Source organism: Squalius cephalus (genome assembly GCF_949319135.1).
Source record: "Squalius cephalus genome assembly, chromosome: 3".
Classification (NCBI taxonomy): Eukaryota; Metazoa; Chordata; class Actinopteri; order Cypriniformes; family Leuciscidae; genus Squalius; species Squalius cephalus.
Genome location: NC_137124.1, coordinates 17455896 through 17476434, shown reverse-complemented (window position 1 = coordinate 17476434; position 20539 = coordinate 17455896). Strand labels below are relative to the sequence as shown.

Here is a 20539-nt window from a genome sequence, read left to right as displayed (position 1 = left end):
TACACCAGTTGTATGGATTAATTTCAAAGTACCTTGATGTCCTGTTTGGACCATCGAACAATCTGGACCCTTTTGACTTTCATAATATGCCGAAACATATCTTCTTTTGTGTTCCACAGAAGAAGAAAAAATCATACCTGTTTGGAATGATGTAGGTAAGGGAATGATGAAATAACTTTCATTTTTGGATGAACTATCCTTAAGGATTCGAGAGAGAAAGAAAGAAAAGGGTAAGCTGGAGAAGCAAGAATCAGTTGACAGTTTGTGTTCATGCTGGAGTGAGAGAGAAGATGCATATCAGTGCCATCCTCATAGGGCTGAATGGGACCCTGCCGCAAAGAGAGATGTCAACCCCCTGCTCGGAGAATATCTGCTCCCTCACTGACTCCATACAAGCAGGGCAGCTCATCCGTCTGACCCCTGGAGACCTATGACAGCGCCTCAAACAGGCCTTTCACTGACACACACCAGCACACCATTGAGAAAGAGCAGGGGGGATGGCTTTAAGCGTGACACACTCACTGGGCATTGAGAGGAAGCAAATGGGGGACGATTAAACTGTGACACCTGTCACTGGCTTGTTTAGGGAGACTATGGAGAAATGGTCTGAGGAGAGCACTGCCTGTGTCGTTTCCTTTTCTTTCTCCTTCCTACATTTCCACTCCTTCTCATTCATTTTCACATATTTTCCATAAGCAAAGGCAGGAAAATCTGGGAGAGCTGGTTTGCTTGTACAATCGAGATTCTGTGGCAGTCTTGGTTCTTTCAAACTTTCTATCTCTCCCTAAAGGAACCACAAAAAAGCGGATCTGTGGGAGGCTGTAGCTGAACAGGGTTAGGAGAAGAGCACGGCCCATATGGTTTCATCCTCAATCTCTCTTCGTTCCTGCGCACCTTCACTGCCTGACCTCAGCTACTGAACCAGGCAGGTTAAGGTTCAGGGAGACTGGTTGACAGAGAGGCTCCATTAAAAACACAAACACACACTCTGGTTCATCCTACTGACATCACTAAAAGAGAATGTGGGACAAAGGTGGTCTTAGACTCACCAATCCTCCAAAGGTGGAAAATAACCTTACAGATCAGGTCCATGGTCATTGAACTGCCGGTGGATGACAAGAAACTGACTGGAATTCTTATTAACTGTGAAATAGAATGTCCTTAAGGAACAAATCATCTTCTTAAATCTTAATTTAAGCATTTTTGGCTCTTTTGTTTGTGGAGACAGGCTAGGAAATTGGATTTGCATCATCCACATGAGCACCATGGCTTAATGTGTCTTTCAGAGCTCAAAATATGAGGAAAATTCAAAGGAAAAGTTCACCCAAAAAAAGAAAAGGGAAGTTCTGTTGTCATTTACTCACCCTTATGTTGTTCTAAACCTGTATGACTTTCTTCTCTGGAACACAAAATAAGATATATTTATATATATTTAAAAATTTTGTTGTCTATATAATGAGTCCAATATTGTTATGTTTCATTTTTGGGTGAACTCTCTCTCTAAATACAAAAATATATGCAACCAGAACAGTGTTGACTGACGTGATAGATTGTATAAGAGAAGAAGGTGGAATAACAGCTGCAATCCCACAGAGAGCAGAAGGATATTTTACTGCAGTGATTCACTCTCCAAAAGGCATATGCTTGACAGGGAAATACCAAACGGCAATTTTGGAAACGGCTGGAAATCCCACATCTAGATAGAGTTCGGTTTCGATTTTCAAAGTAACCTTTATATGCACCATATGCTCACTCATCTATTCACCAGAATTTCCACTTTCTCAATAATGATCACATTGTGTCTCATCATTAATCAATGTTTAATGGTAGTTTGCTTTCGTTTTGACTTTTCAAAGTGCAAGGTTTTAGCCTTTCAGTTTTACTCAAATAGAAACTCTTAATAGAAAGTGATGTTATGTATAAATTCATTTTCCCCCAAAGCCTGCATGTTGGCGCATGTTAGGCAACTGTGTGAAACAAATGATACATTAATACTGCAAGTATTCCTTGAATGGGACACTCCCGTTAGTCATTTCTCTGAACCGGTGAACTTCCTCCTATACCACAAACAATATGAAGATTAATTATAGTGTCACAAATCAGACAAAAAATATAAGAGTTCAAAAAAATAAATAATAATAATAATAATAATAATAATAATAATAAACTACAATAGGGTACATCCACTACTGTTCAAAAGTTGAGTCAGAATGATTACTTTTGTTAATTATTCAATTAATTAATTTTATTGTTAATTTAATTGATCAAAAGTGACAGTAAATACTTTGTTCCAAGAATCAAAGAATCCTAAAAATGTAATCACAGTTTCCACAAAAATATTAAACAACTGTTTTCAACATTTATAACAATAAGAAATGTTTCTTGAGCACCAAATCAGCACATTAGAGTGATTTTTAAAGGATCATGTGACACTGAAGACTGGAGTAATGGCATCTAAAAACTCAACCATGCCATCACAGGAATACATTACATTACATTAAAATATATTAAAATAGAAAACAGTTATTTAAAAATTATAATAATATTTCACAATATTAGTGTTTTTACCGACCCAAAACTTCTGAAGTGATTCTATAATTGGAGATGCATTTTGCATTTTGTATTAAAGATACATTTTAAGCTATATAAGACACTTTTTACCGCAAATATTATATTGTTATGGCCTGTAACATCTTGTGATCCATGACTATATGTGACCCTGGATCACAAAACCAGTCACAAGTCGCACGGGTATATTTGTGGCAATAGCCAACAATACATTGTATGGGTCAAAATTATAGATTTTTCTTTTATGCTAAAAATCATTCAGTTATTAAGTAAAGATCATGTTCCATTAAGATATTTTGTAAATTTCCTACCGTAAATATATACAACATTTCTTTTTGTGAGTGAATGCAGTACAATCGCGAACATAAATGGACAACTTTAAAGGCGTTTTTCTCAATGTTTTGATTTTTTTGCACCCTCAGATTCCAGTTTTTCAAATAGTTGTATCTTGGCCAAATACTGTCATATCCTAACAAACCATACATCAATGGAAAGGTTATTTATTCAGTTTTCAGATGATGTATATATCTCAATTTAAAAAAATTGACCCATGTGACTAGTTTTGTGGTCCAGGGTCACATATATTTATAATAATATAAGGTACACTATGTAACTTTCGGCACTCTAGAGGTTAATAAACAAAACTGTATGCACCTTGCAGAAGAATGTTGTAGCTGGAGCTACTTCTTTCTGTTTATGTACTTGTATATATACTGGGTTACTCTGCAGCGGTTGGCGTCCTGCTCTGTCTAAAATAGTCAGAATATAGGCATACCGTAGTGATTCAGGATAAACCTAAAACGCGATTTGGAAGATGGATTTGTTATATACATTTTGGGAAAAAACAAACAAACAAAAAAACATAGTTACATAGTGTACCTTTAAAGAAAAAAATAAATATGTATACCATCAAATCGCCTACACAGGTAAGAACTACAGATTGAAGTTTGAGAAGAACAAAATATCTCATTTTGTTACAAGAAGTCTTTATAACTGAAGGAACATTCTCCAGATTCCCTGACTCTCTAGAGAAGGTTGCTGACTGAGATTTGGGAGCAAGCAGCAAATTTTCTTAAACCGCAGTGAACTCCTTTCGGGGTGGAGGGGGTGGTGGTGTTCAAATTTCTGGCTCGCCAACATGTCCCCGCCTTGCACCCTGTTGCCGGAACAACATTTTTTCACTATGGGTCACTAGCGGACTCTGAGTTTGTTTAGCGATTACCAGACACACACATAAAAATATAAAGTAATATAAACAGACTCCAAAATAACCCTGAGAGTATTAAATCATCAGATGGTGCCAGAACATTATACGGATTACATTTCAATCATTCGTTTCTGTGCAAGCATCAAACCACACTTAAACCAACATAACCAACTTTGACAGCAGAAAAGAGTTATCACAATCACGAGAGAAAAGTGATGTCAGAGACAAAGAAATAGAGGTAAAAGAAATCAGACACAGCTGCAGTTGGCTAGCTAGAATTGTATGGACACTAAGAAGGTGCCCATATGGTTCAGAAGGATGCAAGCATAAGCCTCTAGTGGTGTCACTGGTGTTAGGCTTTCACCGCCAAGGACTAGGAGAAAGGAATGGAAGGGGTTAGAGAGGGGAAATGCATTTTACATTGAATCCTTTTAACAACGTTCCAGGAATACTAGGATAATGCCTGTGGACAGGCCACAGGAATGCTTAGCAGCCTCATGGTTCCTAAATTCACGGGATCAGGAAAATGTTTCCCCGCCCCCTCTGCACTTCTATGCAATGCCCTAGAATGAATCATGAAGTGTGGGGAGGAGAGACACCACAGCAGGGGATGTATTTAATGTCTCTCATACCTTCAACCATCACCATCTATGACACAAATGGAGGCTTTTATGCACCTGTACCAGAGCACCACATTACTTTGAGCCCCGCAGGTTTGTGCACCAATCATAACTGAAATGAGAATGGTTTTAAAAATTCAAATTCAATAAGTGAATTTGTAATAAATATGAATGCAAAATCACAATATCAAATTTGAATGTAAAATAGAATCAAAATGAACTGAAATTCAACAAATGTTTTACTAGAAAAGCAATATTATTGCCTTTTAAAGGCAATATTTGAATGTTAGCATGACAAAGTCTTGTTTGAAAGATTTGTAAAATTAAAAAAAAGATTTTTAAAAAATCCTTTAAGTTTGAAGGTTATACGGACAGAAAAAATGACAAACAGATGAATAAATAAATCAGACAGACAGACAAAAACCATATGCAGTTAACCATCAAATTAGTCAAATCTAGTCAAACTCTACTTAGACCACCCCTTCATACACTAAAAACAGTTCCGCCATCAGGGCCTCCGCATTAACCAAAGCCTGGCTGGAGGCTCTTTCCACCCCCCACCCCTTAGAACTCAGAGGAATTTGGGAAGGCAGAAGATCCAGCGCAAGAGTTGAGGCATGCGGCAGCCCCGAGAACGTGCACTGCTGGGGGGCCAGCTTCGCCACAGAGGCCAGCAGGCCTCCCACACCAAGGCCAGCCAAGGGTTCCCATCACCACAAACCTTCCCTAATCTGCTATAAGACTCCTAAATATAGAACTGCAGCATGGAGCATACCATTTATCATAATGTCTCCTTCTGATTCCTCAGTCTAATTTTTATCTGTTGCTTTTTCTTGGAAAATCTTGGAAAACCTGCTAAAAAGACTGGAAGGCAAGTCAAACACAGGAAGGTTTTTATCTGTCTTCAGTATTTTCTTTCACCTCTATATGCTTCACATTTTGAAATGTCAAATTACAGGAAGGCCACTTAAACACAGTGTTTGAGATTGACAATTGATTGTGTCTGAAGTCCAGTTCTTATGTCATATCTTACGTAATTACATCATATCCATCCTTATCCTTACATGTCATCCTTCATGTGTTTTTGCTATATGTACATTCATTTTGCATGTAACAGATGAACCCACTCTGAAAATTCAGCCATGACACCATAAAATTCCAGGTAGGCATTTTGGTTGAAGAATTTTAACTCTGCTTCATAACCAAACACAACCGTATTTCGCACTCCAAACAGCACTGTCAACCATATCTCCGTGCTATATGAATGTGGCTGAAGAGTAAAGATTAATGTAATAATGAATGAGGACGTCTGAGAATTAAGTCGTTCGTCACGTCATCCTCCATCCATCCTCTTATTACTCTCTGTCTAAAGCACTTTGAAGCATAATTTGGATGTCCTTTTCTTTTTGTATTCTTGTCTTTTCAGATAGGAGAGTGAATCCAGGTTCCAGCCTTTCACCAAAACCCCTCCCAGAGCTTCCGGACCTTTTCGTTGTCTATCTCCAGAAGGATTGACCCGCAGCCCCATCCCAGGACCCGGGAGACCGGGACACAAACGGGCCCTTCAGGTTGATTTATCGGGCGTATTCAGGGCCAGGCACGCAGAGGGACAGAACAGTTCTGACGTCTCTGATCACCAGAACAACCCCTTTAAAAAGCCACCTCTTGAGAGAAGTCTGCACCTCTAACCGACTTCGGATGCTATTGAAATTATAATAACAATAACAGTATTAATAATGAAAGATATCTTTGTAGAGAGTCATGCATCATGACAGCTCAAAAGCAAAACATGACATTAAAAAAAGCAAAATGGCTATTTTGTTCATTCTTTTCTTCAGCATCCTCTTTTCTCCTCTCTTAAAAACAAAACAAAGCAAAACCACACAAGCGCCTTCATGGTGAAGTCAGGTTTAAAAAACTAAAAAAAAAAAACTAAATGGAAAACAAGTGGCACTGCATCATGATGGCAGGCGGGACAAAACGGAATTGTTTTAGTGGAAGAAAGAGCTATCTGTCACTGTCTGTCAGCTCATTCATCCAGTACTCCCTGAGCATCCAGCCCATCCGTCATCCCCTCTCAGTCCCTGACACCCGCCCAGGTTGGCCACTTTGGCAACAAGGGAGGGGGTCCCAAATATGGACCCTTATAACCCCACTGTTATTGTTTCCCTCTAGATCTCGGAATTGACAAACACGCATACGCTACATACTTCTTACCAGCCGTTTTTTTTTTTTTTTACTTTCATTTGACGTGTCCCAAAAACAAAAACAAAAAACTGTACTTATGTTTAATACAACTGATGCATGACCTGATACAATATATACATTTTGTCTTTTGAGGTTGAGGTTTTTGCCAATTTTATTTTATTTTTAGAAAATATATAATGCAAAAAGATCAAATAGATATAATTCAATTGGATTGAAATTGAACTACCACATGAGCATCACTTACTAGAGATGGGGGAGAAAACTAATTCATCGATGCATTGTGATTGATTCTTTAACAATTGTGAATCAATTTACAAAATGTAAGAATTGATTTAGCTAACTTCAGTTAGATGTACAAACGCTAACTCAATCGCTTAGCTGTTTTTTACAGTATGCAAGACATGCAAGACCTGCCACACAGGACTGTACATGAAAGCCAATGTTGCAAAAGAACAACCTTCAACAAAGAATATTCCAAGCTTTTGTTTGTAGCTTTTTCATTCTGAATTTAAAGAGTCACTTAATACATGTTATATAATGTATAAGAAAATTTCAATGCAGCTTCAATGGGCTCTACACGACCCCAGCCGAGGAATAAGGGCCTTGTCTGGCAAAATGATCAGTCATTTTCAAAAAAATATTAAAACTGTATATACTTTTTAACCACAAATGCTCGTCTTCCACTAGCTCAGCGATGCACGTCCACAACTTCACGCATTACGTAATTACGTTGGAACAATTACGCGTGACATAGGCGGAAAAGGTAGGGTACGGTAAAAACTTCATCTCATTTTCTCCACCAAATTCAAAATTGTCCGACATCGTTGTTTCATCAGGATTTGACTTAGTCTTTGCATGTTCGCTTTGTAAACACTGGGTCAGTACTTCCGCCTACTTCACGTTAGCATGCATTGTAGCATTGCAGAGCTAGTGCAAGAGGAGCATTTGTGATTAAAAAATAAAATATAGAAAATCTATCGTTTTGCTAGATAGGACCCTTATTCCTCAACTGGGATCGTGTAGAGCCCTTTGAAGATGCATTGAAACTGCAATTTGGTCTCCCGTTGGTCCCCGTTGAAGTCCACTATATGGAGAAAAATCCTAGAATGTTTTACTTAAAAATCTTAATTTCTTTTTGACTGAAGAAAGAAAGACATGAACATCTTGGATGACATGAGGGTGAGTAAATTATCAGGAAATTTTAATTCTGGAGTAAACTAATCCTTTAAATGGATCATGACTCCCTGAATCAGAATTGAATTATGAGGTGCTTACAAATAGTCTCAACATAGGGTACATGTCTGAACTTAAAGTATGCATGTTAACTGCTAGGCTACGGCTCTGACAACATAATACTGAACGTTCAAATGAACTGCAGTAACAAAATCGATTCTGTGCAACCAAAGAACTATCAAAATGTCCTCTAAACAAAAATAATAGGGATAAAAGAATAATGCCTTGGAGTGTTGTCTTTCTGATTGCAAAATCACCTTGATGATGATCTCAGTGTGTTTCAGTTTTTGTTTTTCAAGCCAGAGCAATGGTACAGGCCAACGTTTTCTATCAGCGGCTCCAGTTCCGCAATGTTCAAGTGTGCAGAGGTGCAAGTAGGATAAGATGACTCATAAAGAACCATCTAAAAAAAAATCTTACCTTAAACCGAACAGAAGGAGGTCTTGAGGCCACCTCTGTACCACAATGGTAAATACAAAACCACCCAAAGGTGAATATCAGACAGGGCCTTGAGACCAAAGATATGAATAAAAACACACACAGACTCACACATTGGAGGAAACCTTCAAACAAAACTAAGGCTAGCGTGGAGGTTTAGGGGGTTGGGTTTGACAGTAAAGGGGAAAATAAGAGAAAGAAGGGGGGGGATGTTGAGGGGTAAACAGGGGAAAACAGAAGAAAGGGGAAAGAAGAATGAAAGAAAAGAAAAAGGAGTGGAAAAAAACAAAGACTTACTTGTCTCAAGTCGATGAAGGCGAGCAGCAGAGTGTCCCCCTGGAAGCCAGGCACCGGGCCGGCCCTGGCAAACCCTGTGGGAAAGAGAGAGGGATAAAGAGAGCAGGGAATTCGCCATGGAGCGGGAGATTGGCAGACGGATGACAGCCGGGACAAGGGGAGGACAGGGGGAGGTTCAGTGGGGGCGGGGGAGGTGAAATGGAAGGGGGCTTTGAAGGTTTTGGGGGTGCTGGCAGAGGGGGTGGAGGGTTCGTTTGGTGGTTCAGAGCAGAGTCATGTCTCTCGGTCTGCCACCGGCTTTGTGCGGCCCATTCGGTGGAAAAAATCATCATCAAACTCTCATTAATTCTCCCCAACGTTGATCTGACAAGCCAGATAGAGGGACTGTGTGGGGATGAGGGGGCAGCCTTTACCCCGTAACCTGAGGCCTGACGGCGATTCCCATGAGGCCGCTCTCCCAGACCAGTGGCGTGGTACTTAGCGAAGGGGCCGACAACACTTGTGAAAAGCCAATGGGCTGGGGGTGTGTGGGGAGTGCAAGAGTTGTAGAGGTTTCTGAGGGCCATTGGACCTTTCTGTGCCTTTGGACGGGAACCCGTAAACAAGCGGCTTCACCATTCTGAAAAACGGAACATTTGACACGCGGAGACAAAACAAGCCGGGGCCAGAAGAAATCCCTTTCACCTCGTGATGCTGCGTGCCTTTCTTGCCTCTCACGCAAATTACACGCCTGCCATCTTTATTTCTGACCCCCGCAAACGCTGAGCCAGCGACTGCTTACCCTCGCGCTTTTGTTGCTGCGTCTCAGCCCGAGACTATGCCGATTTTGCGAACTTCCCCATTCCCCTTTTTACAGGAGAGAGACCTGCGGCAAAGGCGGCATGGTTTACATGACGCGTGTCAGAGCACATCTCATCAAGATTCAAGAACAGAGACCTCTAGGCTTTCACCTAACTGCCACATTCCAGTGTAAAGCCCTGTTACTGACTACACTAAGAAACCTCCCAAGGGATAAGCAAGGAAATGCTGTCAAGATCTTTATGCTCCCCAAAACCAGCTGAACTGAACAGGAAGCAACTCTTGACGCCCTCTCCCTTTGAATGTCCAATCGCTCGCTCCTGGTGTTGTACAGGTCAAAGAGGCGCCGCAAACACGAGAGAGGCCAATGTCAGTTTAACAGAGCCTCTTGTGGGCTCGAGATAATAATGCAGTCGTATGATGACTGATAACATTTAATTAGGAAAAGTGATTAGGAAGCATTCTAGTATATAATATGACTGATTATTATTATTATTATTATTATTATTATAATATGACTGAATGTCCAGTTGTACCTGAAAGTACCCAAATGGCCAATTTTACCCAAAAATACTCAATCATAAAATAACAGATTACGAAACGCAGTAACACATTACAATAAAGTTCAATTTCTTATAAGCATTAGGTATCGTGAACTAATTATGAATACACTGTAAACAATTATTGTTGATTTAACTTAAAAAAGTAAGTTACCTGGTTGCCTTAAAATATTGAGTTCACTGAAATAAAATATTTGAGTAAATACAATGAAGGAAATTGGTTTAATTATTAGAAACTCAAAATATGATGCTATGAACCACATTAATTATCGAAGTTGATTTGACAAAAGATAAAAAGTTGTGATAACAAATCATGAAAATATTTTTTTACAGTGTTCACTATTGTTATTTTTAAACCCTACTATAGTTAAATTAAACCCTTAAAGTACCTTAAGGAAAAATTGTATTACTCTAAAGGTTCTTATGTGCATGTTTTAGGGGTACAAAGTTGTCCCTTTTAGGGTACTGCCCCAGTGACGAGCTGTTGTACAATTTTTGCTAATTTTTTATGACAGTGAAACCATCAAGATGCTTGTCCACCCCTTCAACACTACACATCACGACTATGTTATGACCTTCTTCTTTCTAAAGCTATTTCCAGACTTCAATACATTCAAAACGCAGCAGCCAGAGTACTCACCTGCACTCCACAGTTTACCCATATTCAACATTACACATTAAAAACAAATTTGGGGCTGCTTATGATCAAGCTTTATGCAAAGAAATATATTTTCCAACCCTTCTGAAACTCTCCAAACTGAACCTCATCGTTTCCTCTCTTCATCGTGCCTTCATATCTCCCTCCCTCTCTATCCCACAGTGCAGACACTTCCAAACTGTTGATAGATTGAACCACAGACACATCATCTGTGCATTCAAGTGGTTACATCTTTAAGAAGTTATTTTAGTTTTCCATTTTGTCCTAAGACCCAACCTTCAAACTTCCAAAAAATGTAAACACCTCATTCACCAAGTCTCAAAAGGAATGAGTGTATGAGTATGGGGGGGGGGGGGGGGGGGGGCTTTATTATTACTCGAATGACATTTTGATTAAAAAGCTCAGTTTTGTGGTTTGAGGCATACAAATAAACAGAGGGTCTCTAAAAATGAAAGTAATCACTGGTAATCACAGGCTGCTTGGTAAACCAAAGCAAACCACAAGAAAAAGGTGTCATACAGTGTAACTGATGTGACCGTTATATGACTGGGGTTATTTTCTCTCCCTCTCTGTGACCTATGTGCGATAGCGTGCTCTGGCTGAGGATCAAGGGAAATCCATTAACCATACGGGGTTAGGTGCTCAAAGGCAGTTTTAGCTGTGGTCACACGCAAAGCCGTGAGGAGAGATGAGCCAAGCGACAAATCTCGGATGCTAGCAAAAAATGCATACCCTTCTCTTTTCACCTTTTTCTCTAACTTTCAGCTTAGTCTTTCAGAAAGTCACATGGGTGTCAAATAAGAAGTTAGTTACAGCAAACACAGCATTGTGGCTTGATTAAAAGTCTCCAGTAGGATTCGGGAAATTTTAAATTGAGCCACACCAGGATGAAGTACAATCATGCAATCAGGTTTAAAGGAGGATTATGAATAGGTCACTGAACTTTTACTTAAACTTACTCTCACACTCTTTGACGTCCACGTTGAACTGCTGCAGGGCTCCCATAGACACTTGCCTGACATCAGCCTCCAACAGCAGCTGCAGCAGGGAGGTGGAAAGGTGTTTACAGGCTGACATACATGCCGTCTGAGCCACCTTCCCCTAGAGAAAGAGACAGATGAGAGAGAAAAACAAAGAAATCTGAGGTTCACAAACTGAATATCTTTCACACAGTATAACCCTCTCCAATAGGTGGTAAAACTATGGACATTTATTTGAATTGTTTACATGTTTCTCTCCTCCCTGTCCCTGTCCAACTGAATATCATAAGATAATCCTTTCATTCACTCGATAGTCAGAATCTGCTGCATTCTGGTCTCTAATGTAGATGTCCAGGAGCACACACAAGAAATACTTTTCATATTGTATTTACAACCACAAGAGTCAATGCTTACATGCAATCTCACAAACATAAAGAGGGGAGCTTAGCAGCACTATGGTGCATATTTATGCCGGGAGAACCGCAGTGCTGTTTAAACATCAACACACGTTCACCGTCACACACGCTGATACACACACAATTCAAGCTCCAAGCCGAAAACCTCAAATATGCCCTTGTCTGCCGTCCAGCGCCTTCCTGACAATCAGGCTAATACTTTAGGGGAGATCCAAAGCTATTAATATGACACTAAACCTTAAAGAAAACAGCAGACTGGAGGGCCAAGAGTCTATGTGGGATTTTTATCTGATGGGGTCAAAAAATAAAAACAAAACACCATTATACAAGAGGACTTCCTGCACATTGGAAACACTCGGGCAATAAATCTAGTGAAATGAAGGATGAATACACAGTAAATCCATGTAAGAGAGAATGAGAGGTCTTTTTGATCCCTTTTCTGTCCATGTGTGATGGGTAGAGAATGGAAGGAAAAACAGAAAGCAAGACAATGTCCTCTTTGCTTCAGTCATCTCATCCTTTCCTCTTCTTCTGTCTCTCTCCATCTCACATGGAAATTCCACTGTAGACATTTCTTAAATTAGAAGCTACTAGCATTAACTAACTAACTAATTCTCAGGTTCGGTCTCTGACAGCTTAGAGGCCTTAAGGACTGTGGTGGGGACAAATAAAAATAAATAAATAAAATAATATATAACCTAGACCACTTCTCAACTAACTGCACTTTTCTAAACCACATCTATCCAACTATTCCAAGGTTGTTCATTACATTAACTATGGACACGTTTCACTAAGTGACATGTTTTGCACTTGTGCTATCCATCTTTTTACAAAATGAATGGCACTTCGCTACATATTAAGATTTCTAATGCAATGAACTTCATAGAGTTTTAAGAGTGTCTTAAGTTTCTAAATACTTTTCAGGGTCACTGTACATTGTGAGCACAAGATCTAACTACAGCAGCACAGCCCCGACATAAGGTTGTTCTTACAGAATCAGAGGGCAAGGACTGGGGAGGGTTGGCGTCACCACAACATCAGCTGACCATATGGCTGTGAACTTCACTTCAGCTTCTTTGTACACAGTCATGTAAAGTATAAAGTACACACACATGCACCTGACCGACAAAGACCTGAATGGTTCAGGTCAGGTGGGGTCAACAGGAAAAGCACTCCCCTCCTCTCTCACTCCAAAAAGAGGATGGAGGCGTGTGATTGTGTCCTGTGTGGGGTCAGGCCCCATGTGAAATTGCTATAATCCATCTCCACCAGCTTCTGAAATACCTATGGCCTATGTGTTAATCTACAGTTGGCATGGATATAATGAGTAGAAAACTGTTTTGTGCATTCAACGTGACACTTAACATATAACGTATACAACTACACATATGCACACACATTGCAGTCATATTCAGTCAGCCACTAATCAGGCTGAAGCACTAACTAGGTGATTATAGATGATTAGAGTGCATGCACTGCACTGCAGTGATTAAAAAATAAACACACTTGTTTTCCGGACTCCTGTCTCTGTATGTTTAATAGCCATAATAAATCACAGAGGCCAAAGGAGTAAGGGTTGTTTCTGTTCCTCATGGTGGAATGAAGACACACACGGGTACCTGTCTCCTACTGGGGACATTCTCATCACTCACGAGTCATTTGGTCTGATTGGAGTAAGGCGTTTGTAAAATGTGGTGAGCAAGAGGCATATGCAAGGATTGCACAATCTTGGCAGGGGTGAATAGATTCTCTATTTCCTTATATTGATATATTTGTATTCATTTATACATGCATTCATATTTTCTGCTGCTTAACTGAAGAAGCATAAACTTTTGAAACCCGCATTCATACTGGACAATAGCAAAGAAACCAAGAAACCATGTGAGAGAGACTGAAATTGACTGATTTATAATTCAGTTTTTATCCAAAGCAACTTATAACACTATATTATACAAGAAAACAAGTAGTGTGCTACTACACCAAATTTCAACTGAGAACTCCAAAGTACATGCAGAAAAGTGGAAACACTCACAAGAGACCAAGCCAAATGCAAAATATTTGCTTTTAATGACCCTTCAGGATCAATTACCCAATCAAAATATGAGAAGAATGATATATTGGGAAGAAGAATAGATTAAACTTGGTTAAGGTAAAATGACAAAATGATTTGGCAAGAAAGGCAATCTCCAGCATATCATGGAATATGGGTATTATAGTATTATGCAAAAAAATTCATAGAAAAACAAAAAGCCCACAAGAAATACAGAATACATTGACTACAATGTAATAAGTTATTAATATTTTGTTGGTTCCATTACAGCAGCCATTCTCCTGGGTATTGACTTTGCGCATATGTCGTTCTTAACTTCTTTCCAATCCTCCTTAAATTCTTCTCAAAGTTGAGCTTCATTGGAAGACCTGCATGACTTATCACAATTCAGGGTTTATAATTTCTCAAATGTTTTCAATGGCTTTAAGGTCAGGGGACTGAGGAGGCCACTTGAAGACTTAAAAATGCTGAGCATGAACACTTATTGCGCGCAACTTTGTTGCATTCGTAGTGCGTTTGGGAGCGTTATGTTAGAAAATACATATTTGCTCTCCAAACAGATCCTCCATACTTGGCTACATAGTGTTCAGCAGGATTCCCAAGTATCAGTCCATTTTCAAAGAGCCAGCAACTTCAAACACCTGCTGAAGACATGGGTCCCCAATACTATTATGTTTCCCCTGCCGTGCACCACGCATGCTTTAAATATTAAAACACTCCAGTCATCTCCTACGAAAATACCTGACAGCATACAATGCTAAGTTGTTAAATTTCTACTTGTCAGACTGCAGAACATGGCTCCAATCTTCCATACTCCAATCTTTATGTTGGCAAATATAAGGTGTTCTTTTTGTTTGCAGTTGATAAAACTAATAAATGCTTTCTTTACTGTTATACAACCTCTCAATCCAGTCTCTTGTAGCTGTTGGTTTATAGTTCAAGATGAAATTGGAGGTTTCTCACAATTGCACGTTTTATCCTTTTATCCGTATTATCGTTTTACTAGCTATTAGCTAACTCTGGTGCAATTACTTTTAATTGTGCATTGTCCCTGTAAAAATAAACAATAAAATTAAATGAAAATCCAGATCTTTAGAAGCTGTTTTGAGGTGGTCCCACATTCAGGTGATTTTCATCCTTCTGTAAAAATGTTCACCAGCCACAATACTTTACATTCTGCATGGTAGTGGTCTCACTGTGCTTTGAAATAATTCTGCTGACATTGTGACCATTCACTAGCCTGGAAATCCAGACCTAAATCTGAAAGATTAATGGTCTGGCATCGACTAATGAAAATCGGCCAGCTCAAGGGGCGGCACCAAGCATGCATTTGAAAATCTCACTGCACGCAATTGGATAACACTACGACCAATCACAACAAGCCCCGTACGCTTAGCTATCAGCAGAGCTAACTGGTGGATTAGACTCTTGCCATATCCGGTCGGCAAAACAGCAAAAACGCCCTTCTTGCAAAGGAACGATTCGAGCGCCATCTTCTGTTCCTCTTTTAGATAAAAAGCCAAGTCTAACTCGTTAATTGTAGCGGCAAAAGCAGTTTCAAACAACTGGTGTTCATCCATAGCCATCCTGCAATGTTTACTAATAACTTCGACGTCACAGCGCTGTCGTCATCTTTAGCTCGCCTCTGGCCCGCCTATATCAGATAACCTGATGTGATTGGTGCAGCTCGGATAAAAGGGCATATTTAATGAGTATCATTACTCGACGCCAGAGTAAACTCGCTGAGCAAATTCAACTTGTGCTCTCGCGAGAACTCTGGATTTCCAGGGTAACCATTCACATCCAGCACGAGCAATATCCAAAAACAATTGACCAAATGTAACTATTTTAACAATTTCCTCCTTGGTTGCAGAGGAAAGCTCCTTCCATTTGGCCATTTTCACTAAAACCCACAAAATCAATACATGTATGGTTGAATCCCGGCTACATGTATAAATCTGAACAGATTAGCTACTTTCAACACTTAAACGTTAGAGCCTTCGTTCAAAGATATGTGTTTAGAGCCTGATTTAAACAGTTCTGCTTCGTGTGGCACACCCCTCTCACAGTAGCACATTTGTTTTACAGTTCAGGGCAGGGGGATGTTAACAATTAGCTCAGGGGCTCAAAGGAGGGAGCGAAAATCAAAAAAAAAGGAAAGAAAGTAGGAGAGGGTGCAATGAGTGAACAGTTAAGAGGCCGCTTGCACTCCTCCTCTCCAGTCTCCAGTTAATTAAACAAAGGCTCATCAAAGCCCTCATTAAAAAATACTCAACAGCAATTGGCTGTCAAAATAAACAGAACACACGGTACAGTGAGACAGAAAGAGAAACAATAATAAAGCAAGAAACAGAGATAAAGAGGAGGAGGAATACAAGAACAAGGGGTTCTGGACACTGGGCCAAGGTTAGATTTCTTAATAACAATAATAATAAGTTTGAAACGTCACAACACTTCTACAAACGGCCCCAACACGCACCACATGCGGTGGACCCCTGAGAAAACTCAGCATGGAGTGTGTAGGCTCTCTCAATGCACTCATATTTCAAACGCGCCGGCTTATTTATGCAACACACACCGATCCCTGTTTGCAAAAACAACGAATGTACACTCACGACATCCTAACGAGAAGCAGAGATTATCGCTCGAGGAAAACCGATGCCTGTCTGCGCTGATTACACTCTGGTCGGAGGAAGGGTGATAATATGTGTTGGACTTCCCGACACCATGCTGCACTGTTCCAGCATTTCACAAACACAAAGGGAAAACAAAGACAGAAGGCCAATGAGTTTGGAGCTCAAATCAGGCTTCAAGTAAATAATGACATATAGTGTTCGCCTTACAAGGTGCTTGATGAGATTGATATGGAAGGCCTTTCTGTTACCTAAGGGTTTCCACAGCTACATTACAGAGGGCCAGGAAGCATATAAAAAAAAAATCCAACAAACATTTTAACACATTGCTTTGGAAATGAATAAAAGAGCTGTTGTAAAGGTTTTAATAAAAGAAAATCAGAGGATACTGTGTGTGATAAAAATACTAACAGCAGTTGTGGCTCCCACTTTTTGGAAGGCTTTTCAAAGATTACCTGCTTGATTAAAATGCCTCATTCACACTAGACGTTCATGTATATTTATGCAAATTTTGGAATATAGCATTAAAATGCTGAAACACTAAATGATAAATACTTTTCCAAAATTTGCATTAAAAGTAATTTGAGGAGGATAAATGTTTTATTCTGTATGAAGACATGAGATTTTGTTTACTTGAACAGATGAGATGGAAAGGCTGCTTTATATGGATTGTTTTTGCAGTTTTTAAAATGAAAGGTATAATTTAATTAAATTAAATTCAGAATGAAACTTAGATGGAAAAACACATGATGATAGTGATATGCAGCAACAAAGAAATAATACACTAATGTTCAAAAGTTTGTGGTCGGTAAGATTTTTTTTTATGTTTCTGAGAGAAGTCTCTTATGCTCATTTATTTGATCTATTTATTTTACACAGTAAAAACAGTTATATTATTAAATATTGTTGCAATTTAAAATAACTGTTTTCTGTTTTAATATATTTATAAATGTAATTTAATCCTGTTATGGCAAAGCTGAATTTTCAGCAGCCATTACTCTAGTCTTCAGTGTCACACGGTCCTTCAGAAATCAGTCTAATAGGCTAATTTGGTGCTAAAGAAATATTTCTTATTGTTATCATTAATGATTTTGATAACAGTCGTGCTGCTTAATGTTGTGTGAAAACCGTGATACATATTTTTTAGGATTCTTTAATAAATAGAAAGTTCCAAAGAACAGCATTTATTTGAAATAAAAATATTTTGTTACATTATAAATGTCTTTACTGTCAAAAACAAAATCGTACTGACCCCAAACTTTTTAACGCTAGTGTAAGTCACTGACATTCAATGTTGGTGATTTAAGGCAACACGAGCAACGGCAACAATTGATGATATGATGAAGCTGTACAGAGTTCAGCTTCCTTCAAATGTACAGCAAAGTAAGCACGACTAAAAATGGGAGAGCTTGATACTTTCAAACAGCAAAAATCAAGACTTTGAAACAAAACCACTTCCAAATTAAACAAAACCAATTCTACTAGCAGATAGGGTGGACGTCTATGTTATGGCTGCATCAGACACTACAAGATAAAGCTCCTCATATGAGCTGCCACATTTTCAGAGCATTTTGCCAACATCAGCTCAATAATGACAAGTTAATGCAACAGAGACACAATGAATATTAAGCTTGCACACAAAGGTTTTATGGATCAGATAGCAAATACACTCAAAATGTCTGGCGGAGACTGTCAGTCTATGAACAGACCACCATGTAGAAACAGAATGTTATGGCAAATAGGCGGCTCCACAATCCAAAAGTGCCCTGCCAGTCATTCAGTTCCATCAAGAAAAACTGTAAATTGCCATCATATGATGCTTTAAGTCGTCGGTTCACAGTTTTATACAAACACCTACTGTCGCACTTTAAGAGGATTGTTTACTTTGCATATAAATCGACGTAAGGTAACGTTATCGGTGCAAGGCACACAAAAATCTCACCAATTATTATCTGAATTTTATGGTAAAAGTCTACAAACAAATACCAATAACCTAAGGGACAAAAAAAGCACTACTGTCACAGCTTCAGACGCCTCATTTGTGTTCCATAACAAGCATTAAAATGCATCCAAACAGCTATGAGTAGGTCAGATGAACACCAGGCAGCATGCAGAAGTACTGTGACGAGAAATGGCCAAGGTTATAGCTGAAGTTAGACCACACTGCAAACATACTCACCGGTAGTGTGGCGTGCTCTATTGAATTGCCCTACAGAAGATAGATAGAGACAAAATTTAGGTCAAAGGTCGAGTTTATGACTCCCCCGGGTTCAAATGTGAAGTCGGTCAACCACACTCTCCCGTATCAACTTGGCCGAACAGTTTACGATCAACACTGAAAGTCCCTCTGAGTGTCAAAGATGGTTTGTGGTCGGGTGAGAAAGGCCGAGCAAGTGAGTGTGACTGATGGGACTGTGGCTTTGGAGTCATTATCAGAGTTTTTGGCTCTGAAGTTGATGGCAGGGTCGCTTCCACACACACACAAACGGTCAGTTCTTGACCTTTCCTGAAAAACATCAGGAGTGTGAACTGGGGACATGGTGAGGTTGCGCAGATGGGGCTGAGTGAATCAGGATGCACTATGTTCACATGTAGAGCTGGAATGTGCAAACACAATAATATAAGCAGGATCGCTTGACTGTACATCTGTGGTTCGCTGTTATGCGTGTATGTGTAGATGGAGAAAGTGAGACATTCAGCCTGACCGTAACCTGACCTGGGGTCGTACAAACATTGCCCCCTGTTGGTGAAAGTCAGCCAACAATGTGAGCGCTGTTTTACAGTGGGCTGAAAGGGTCATACTTCTCTCTTACTGAAAGCTTAGAAAAAGGGCAGTCAGGAATTTAAGAGATTACAGGAGCGCAGGAAGCAGCATTACCGCCACCAGCCCTGGATCAGAGACAATCCCAGCCAGTCATGCCGACACGGAAAGGTGTTTGGTTGAGGCCCGTAGGAGGGAAAGCTCTTAAATACTTTGATTGTCAGAAATCCCTCATGACAGGGGTCAGGACCGGGCTGTGCCAGTGCTAAACTTCCTTCACTAAAGCTGAGACCTAAGGTCACGCCACACAATCTCTTTAACTCCATGTCAGCTGAGCCACACATACGCTTGCAAGCCCAGAACACTCCAATTCTCTTACTTGCTATGACCCTACTTAGCTTTCTGTTGAAGTTCAAGTGTACTGTGAGGAAAATCTTCTTTAAAGTGATGGAGTCAAATAGGGGAGACAACAAAAGCTCAGTCAGAAAATGCTGGGTACAGGGATGGATTATGGCCCACGCCAATAGAGCCTTAAATTATTATTAATTTATTGATGTTTCTAAAACTGATGCAAATAAGCAACAGAGAATCGCAGTGCGTGTCAGAACTGTTTGCAAAAAAAAAATGTGCCTTACTGTCACAGCAATAAGTGAAATTCCAAGTTGCAATTGCAGAATGTAAAGCCACTATTAAAAGATTCAATAACATCTTAACCCTCTGAAAACTTCTTTAAGTTCTTGTATTGCACAGTGTTTACAAAAAGCTTGTGCTGTATGCCCATCTTTTTCAAGGTAAGGTGAGTTTAAGATGGCGCCCAGGATCCTCACAGAACCATAATCTCTCCTTGGCTGGGTACAAATAATATGCAATTAAAAAGCATTCATGTAATCTATGTCCAAAAAAATGTGTATGTGGACGAGATACTCACGGGCAGGTGAGTGAACACTGCAAAGGTGCTACAGAGGAAAGCAATGAGGTCACTCAGGTAGTCACTGGCCTGTCCACCTCCCTGTACTGCCGTCCAATCATAATCAGCCAGCTGCAAAAACTGGTCAATCTTTTGATTCAGGTTAGTGTAGATCTCCTCTTCAGCAGCATGCCTTGCATCCTAT

At 39.7% G+C, this 20539-nt stretch overlaps 1 protein-coding gene across 8 annotated transcripts in view; it reads right to left on the bottom strand.

The window, feature by feature from the left end:
• Positions 1-20539, bottom strand: part of exoc6b (exocyst complex component 6B) — a 95809-nt gene that overhangs the window by 16044 nt on the left and 59226 nt on the right. For 4 of the 8 annotated variants that reach the window (XM_079867098.1, XM_079867099.1, XM_079867100.1 and 1 more), the window contains exons 18-21: positions 20356-20535; positions 18846-18875; positions 11547-11688; positions 8572-8645 (exon numbers count right to left, since the gene is read on the bottom strand). In XM_079867098.1, the coding sequence (XP_079723224.1) occupies positions 8572-8645; positions 11547-11688; positions 18846-18875; positions 20356-20535 (426 nt within the window). The remainder of the gene's footprint in view (positions 1-8571; positions 8646-11546; positions 11689-18845; positions 18876-20355; positions 20536-20539) is intronic. The other 4 variants (XM_079867101.1, XM_079867103.1, XM_079867104.1 and 1 more) reach the window with 1 other exon arrangement.